Source organism: Desmodus rotundus, chromosome 5 (genome assembly GCF_022682495.2).
Source record: "Desmodus rotundus isolate HL8 chromosome 5, HLdesRot8A.1, whole genome shotgun sequence".
NCBI classification, from domain to species: Eukaryota; Metazoa; Chordata; class Mammalia; order Chiroptera; family Phyllostomidae; genus Desmodus; species Desmodus rotundus.
Window position 1 is genome coordinate 90107066 of NC_071391.1, and position 5796 is coordinate 90112861.

A 5796-nucleotide genomic window follows, 5' to 3' on the forward strand; every position below is an offset into this window, starting at 1 on the left:
TTCGGTGGCGTATCGCAGCTGAGGGAGCGCAACAGCCGATTGGTTGAATTTGAAAACCTTTTGCCCGGGGAAAACAGCGAGTGGCGGCTTGCTAACAGCCAACCATCCCTCATCTAGCCAATCCATGGGAAGCGCGCGAGATTTAAACGCGCTACAGCCGGCGGCCAAAACCAGAAGACAAAGAGGGTGGAGTCTGAAGCTTCGGGAAATGTGTGGGGTTTTGTAAAGGAAAAGGCTTAGCACTCTTTACAACCACCTCTGCCTCCACTCCCAGGTCTTGTCACTCCCTCCTCCTACCCTGCAGAGAGTGAAAAAGGAAAGAAATGAGAGTCCCCGAAAGTTTCGATCCCGTATCAGAGAAGAGATAACTCCAATCTTAAGGCACTTCATGCCACCTTAAGTCTCAGGATTTCAATATTTATTAAACATCTTGTCTGGTTTCAGTTGGGTCTGCTCACATGTTGCTAGAAGGGGCCCGGTGTACTGAGGGAGTAAAAAAGGCCGGAGCAGAGAAATAGGCATCTTCGTGGAGGGAGTGCCTCCCCCAAACCGTCCCAAATCTACCCTAAAATGCCCATATAGGAAACACACCTACAGGAACAAGAAAAAGACAACACTTTATTGTTACTACTGGGAGCACCTGTGCTCCCCAATCCCCACCTGCTTTTACTAATTAGAATACTTAATTTATAGTCTAATGTGAAGTCATCTTCGAGCCTGTGTCCCCCTCACCAGCCAGGGTTCTATCCCCAAGCCCAACATATTCCTTGAAAGTCAATGCAGTTTTCCAACTTAGGGTGCTGCAAAGATGGGATGGATAGGGAGAGTGGCAAGTTGAAGAAAACTACAGGCAAAATCCAATCAATAGTCACTGGAGGGCAAGAAAGGGCCAGTATGTCAATAATCACAGGGGAAAGGAAATGCTAAGAAGAATGAGGTGTGGGAAGGGCCTGGGCTGACAGGCAGTCTTGTTCTAGAATGAGGATGGCTTGAGTCAGGAATCCTGGAAATGTGAAGTAAAGAGCAATGACCAGGGACTCAGACATCATAGAAGAGTCGGACAAGCTGGTACCGAATGGAGAAGGTGACGGCACTGCCCAGGATCTGCAAGGTAAAATGGACTAGAGTAAGAACCATGAAGAAAGGGAGACAAGAAGGTGTAAATGCCATTCCCATCTGTACCTGTAGCAGCAGCAGGAGCAGTGTAAGGTTTCTCTCATGCATGGGCCCAAAGACTTTAAGTAGCAAGTTGATGAGGGTCATGTTGTTACACTCGGTGAAGGCACCATCCTCATTCTCACTCCGGCGCACTGTCACTAGCTGGAGACTCTCTGCTATCTGGAAGGGCCAGTGGTGGAGAGAACTTCAGCTAATACCTATGCTTTTTGAATGAGGATCTATGTAATGCTTCCAAACTCCCTTTGCATCTAATGCAGTCTAGGTTCCCCACTCCCTGATTTCAGGATTGTGACCTATAAAGCCTTACCTCCTTTTTCCCCTGTTACCTTTAGAATAAAGGTGCCCAAGAAAGAGAGGCTCTTGGTCTTGAACTTGGAATAGCTCATCTCCAGTTTGCCTGTGTTGGTATTAAGTCTGCAGGGGGAAGAGAGCTTTATGTAACTGGGCCACTACTTAAAGAACTATCTTCAGTGTGGTTATGTAATAGAAGAGCACTGAATGTGGAGTCAAACGACTTGAGATATATTTCTGGCTGTGCTGCTTACTACTGTGATCAGAGCTGCTGTGAACAGTAAATAAGATTACGTAAGTAAATGTGCTCTGTAATTTGTAAAATGCTAACCACATGGAAACAGTCAGCCCTTCTTTGGGCCCACTCACTTTGCACAGCAAATGTATAAGGCTGGTATTATGCATTACAGTGAAAAAACTATGATGCCCCTTTCAAGCCCCAAAACAGCTACCTGGGCACACGGTGGCGAGGGCAGGGGATGATGTGCAGGAGCTGAGGCAGTGAGTAGAGAAAGTTGAAAACCTGGGGCATGAAGAAGAGTAGCATGGTCTTGCTGAAGTGTCCCAAGATGCCCACCACGGCAAAGGTCATGCCAGCAAAGTAACAGAAGGTATCTCCCACAAACACTTGTGATGGGTACCTGTGTGGGGGAGAGGATCTGAGCTACTGGCAACAAGCATTACCAATGTTTTCTGTCATATCACACATCTTGGGCACAGGGCTAGCCCTGACCCTAGTTCTGACTCAGAGACTCCGTGCAGCTCTCCCAGCAACTCACCAGGACCCAAGGCCCTGAATTCATCTATTCCTGGGGCTCCACAGCACTTGCCCCCAACCACTACTGGGTAGAAAGCAATTTAAGGGGGGAAGAGAGTATAAGAGGACTAAGTGATAATGGAAATAAAAATATAATAAAGATTAAATTTTTAAAAAAAGCAATTTAAGAATACTATCCATTGAAGATCCAGAAAACACTCAACAGGTATGCATAGGCCTAGCCTCTCCATCAGGAAATGGGTCATGATCGGGACCATACTTGCCACACGTTCAAAAAACTGTCCCCCTATCCACACGCCTACTTACCAGTTATGATAGAGCAATCCCAAGGTGGTGAAAAAAAAGGGTATCATGAAGTAGAGGGAAAAGACATGATCATCTCGACAATCACCTTTGGAAGCAGGGGAAAAAGAAAGAAGGAACAATTGACAGCCACTTCCTCTACATACCCTGTTTCTGTCTCTAAGTTACATCCCAAGCTATTATTGTCCACCTTTCCCAAGTCACATTCAAGAACTCACTACCCCTTTTATGTCACCCAGGGAATTCTCAAATTCCATCTCTTTTATAACACTTCCTAAACTAGTTATTTGTCTTAAATTGGTTTAGACCTTTCAGACCTCAGTTTGAACATGAGCTTTACTTCTGAACTGTGTAATGTTATCATGACACATTTAACCTCTCTAAAGCCTCCTTTTCCTCATCTGTAAAATATAGTTAATAACACCTACCACACAGAGCTGTTACAGAGTTTATATGAGATGCTTTAAAAGTGCTTAGCTTTAACACTTATTGATGTCTATTAGCTAAAGACCCCAGAAACACACCTATTATCAAAGCTGGATTTACTGACTTGTGACAAGGGAAACTTTTGGAAACCACATATCATGGGGAACCATGGGATGCCTTGGTAAGGGGGTACTAGAAGGATTCGTTATAGGATTTGTTTTAAGTAGTTTTGAGGAGGTCCTGACTTGTGTGGCTCAATGGGTTGTGCCTCATCCTGCAAACGAAAGGTCGCTCATTTGGTTCCCATTGCGCACAAGCCTGGTTTGCAGGCCAGGTCCCGGGATGGGGGCTTGCGAGAGGCAAGTGATCAAAGTTTCTCTCGCACACAGACCCTTGCCCTCTCTCTAAACATAAATAAATAAATAAATAAATAAATAATTTTTTTAAAAGCGATTCTGAGGAGGATAAAAGGAGGCAGTTTTGCCCTGGTATGGGTGCTGTCAACAGGAGTAATTCTATGAGCATCTTAATTTCCATCTAAGTAGGAGGAACTGAGTTAGAAGTAAGAAGCAATCACTCATGTTAGACAGAAAAGGGGGATCTCGGTCATTTTGTGGGATTCACAGTGTTCTTGTGGTTTTTATCTATGCTCAGACCTAGTCACAGAAGGGTCTGGTTTATGTCTTTATCGTGGTGACAGAGTGATTTGGGGGCTCTGCGAAATTATTTATGTTCAATAAGAAAAGACCATGGGCTACCTATTAGTGTCGATCTAACTATAAATGATATGGCTGCTCTTTTTCTTACATTTAATAAATCCTAGTTCTTATTTACAAAGTAAATCCCTTTCCTTATTGTCTATAATTTTAACATATTGATTTTTTCCAAATTTCCCAAAACTAGGTATCAGGCAACTCCCTTAACACTCAAACTTCTCTCTCCCTACCCTCAGTCCCACTTACCTTCCAGCTCCACCAGGTTGAAGATGATGATGGAAGCAGAAATGACTAGTGACTGGCCAGCCTCTAGGCCATTAATTCCTGCTAGGATATTGATGGCATTGGTACAGAACACTGCCAACAGCCCCATGTAGACATAGTACAGGATCCCTGGGGGGGAAAGACAGTAAGAAAAGAAATAGTACCATATATAGAATGAGGATTTAAGGATATTGTTCTGAAAAAAAAGTGGGGACAAAGGATAGGATGAAGGGCCAACAGAAAGGATCTGAGAAAACACAGAGACAAATCAGGAACGCTTGGAGAATGTGGAGCACCAAGAAGGATGCTCTGCTGGATATCTTACAGGATAAGGGTGCCCTGAAGTAGGGGACATCGGGGTAGTAGTAGCGGGGCTACTCACCCAAGTCCAAATGCAGGCCTAGAATAGGTCGAAAGGGCTTGGGTACCACAATGGTCGTGTTGCCAAAGTTGGTGAAATAGACCATGAGGAGAGGTAGTGAGGCAGCTGTGGGCAGCAGCAGCTTATGGCGCCATTGCAGATTCAGGACATCATCCGCGAAGCCCAGGAAAATCATGCAGCAGATGGCAAGGAGCGCACCTATCAGGGCCACAAACTGGGGGAGGCTCGGGCAAGTCACAGCTCAACCCTATTCCCACTTCACCATTGCTTTCAAGAATTCCTCATTTTGTTCGTTCCTCAGCCCCTTCCTCCCAAACCCAAATAACCCCAACTCTCGGGTAGCTCCCAGCCCCAGTCAGACAACCGCTCCCACTAACCCACTTACTTCATGGTGGGGGAAAGCTTTACATTGCTCCTCCACAAAGCAGTTCAGGAAAGGGAAAGGGATGAAGCAGAAGAGAATGATAAGGAAAACAGCACCGCTGATCACTCCCTGGGACTCTGGGCTGTGTCCCAGCAGCAAGGAGGTGTGGAGGGGAAAGAGGAAAGGGGGCGTGGTCACTCACTAGTGCAAGCTTCACAATAACCTAATTGGGGGTGGGGGGCAACGCACCCCTGCTGGAGTCCCTAGTCACCCGAGAGTTCGCCCTTTCCCCTCACTAACCATCCCTTTGAAGTTCTGTCCTTCACCTCCCGGTGGGGGTGGGGGTGGGAGTGTCTGTCATCTCCGCACGCTGTCAAACACCCCAGTCCCAGCCCCAGCCTTGCCCACCACTGCCACAGCCCTTGTCCTCTGCCCAGGACCCGTGTGCCGCCGCTCACATCTGCTTCTGGCCGGATTTGTTGAGGTCCTGGCCACAGAGGCGTGCCGCGATGAAGTGGCCACGAAAGGCTGGGATGAGGGTGAGTGTGGCCACGAACCCTAGCAGCGAGCCGATCAAATTCACCAGCAACGGCGTTGGCAACTCCGGGAAGGCCCTCATAGTGCCGGACCAGGGGGGCCCGCTCCGCTGCCTCCTCAACTAACGTTCAAGCAGGGCAGAAGCCCTGAGCCCCCAGCAGTGAGGAAAGGACGCTCTCCACAGGACGGTGTTCCCACACCTGCCTGACCCAAACCCAACAACTCTGACGATTCTCCCTCGCCGACTCCCGCGAGCCTCTATATAACAACCTAAGCTCCGCCCCATTGTATTTACTTACCCAGTTTCCTCCCGGATCTTGTTCGCAGAGCAACTATCGTTGCTGAAGGCGGAAGTGGCCATTTTTAATATGGGCAGAAAAGTGGGGACAGAATTATCTTAAACTACATCCTTTATTCGAGAATTGAGTCATCACGTGGGTACTGGCAAAGCAATTAAAGGCAAAAGCAGATACTTTCTTATCACATTAAGGATGTACAAACCCAAGCGGAAAAACTCTTGCCCGGTTCCAAGATGAAAGACACTTGACCACGTGTC

At 47.1% G+C, this 5796-nt stretch overlaps 1 protein-coding gene across 2 annotated transcripts; it reads right to left on the bottom strand.

The window, feature by feature from the left end:
* Positions 1-598: 598 nt before the first annotated feature.
* DPAGT1 (dolichyl-phosphate N-acetylglucosaminephosphotransferase 1) lies at positions 599-5536 on the bottom strand. Of its 2 annotated transcripts, none has more exons than XR_006656921.3 (9): positions 5162-5536; positions 4725-4845; positions 4340-4553; positions 3940-4086; positions 2555-2639; positions 1923-2111; positions 1487-1593; positions 1183-1338; positions 599-1104 (listed from the first exon to the last, which is right to left on the bottom strand). XR_006656921.3 is itself a non-coding variant. In XM_024570972.4 (9 exons), the coding sequence occupies exons 1-9, from the start codon at positions 5320-5322 to the stop codon at positions 1039-1041; spliced, it is 1227 nt and encodes a 408-aa protein (XP_024426740.1). In that variant the 5' UTR covers positions 5323-5533; the 3' UTR covers positions 599-1038. The 2 variants fall into 2 exon arrangements, 1 of the variants encoding a protein (XP_024426740.1); XM_024570972.4 differs by having other exon boundaries at positions 1506-1593; positions 5162-5533.
* Between the last annotated feature and the right edge of the window lie 260 nt (positions 5537-5796).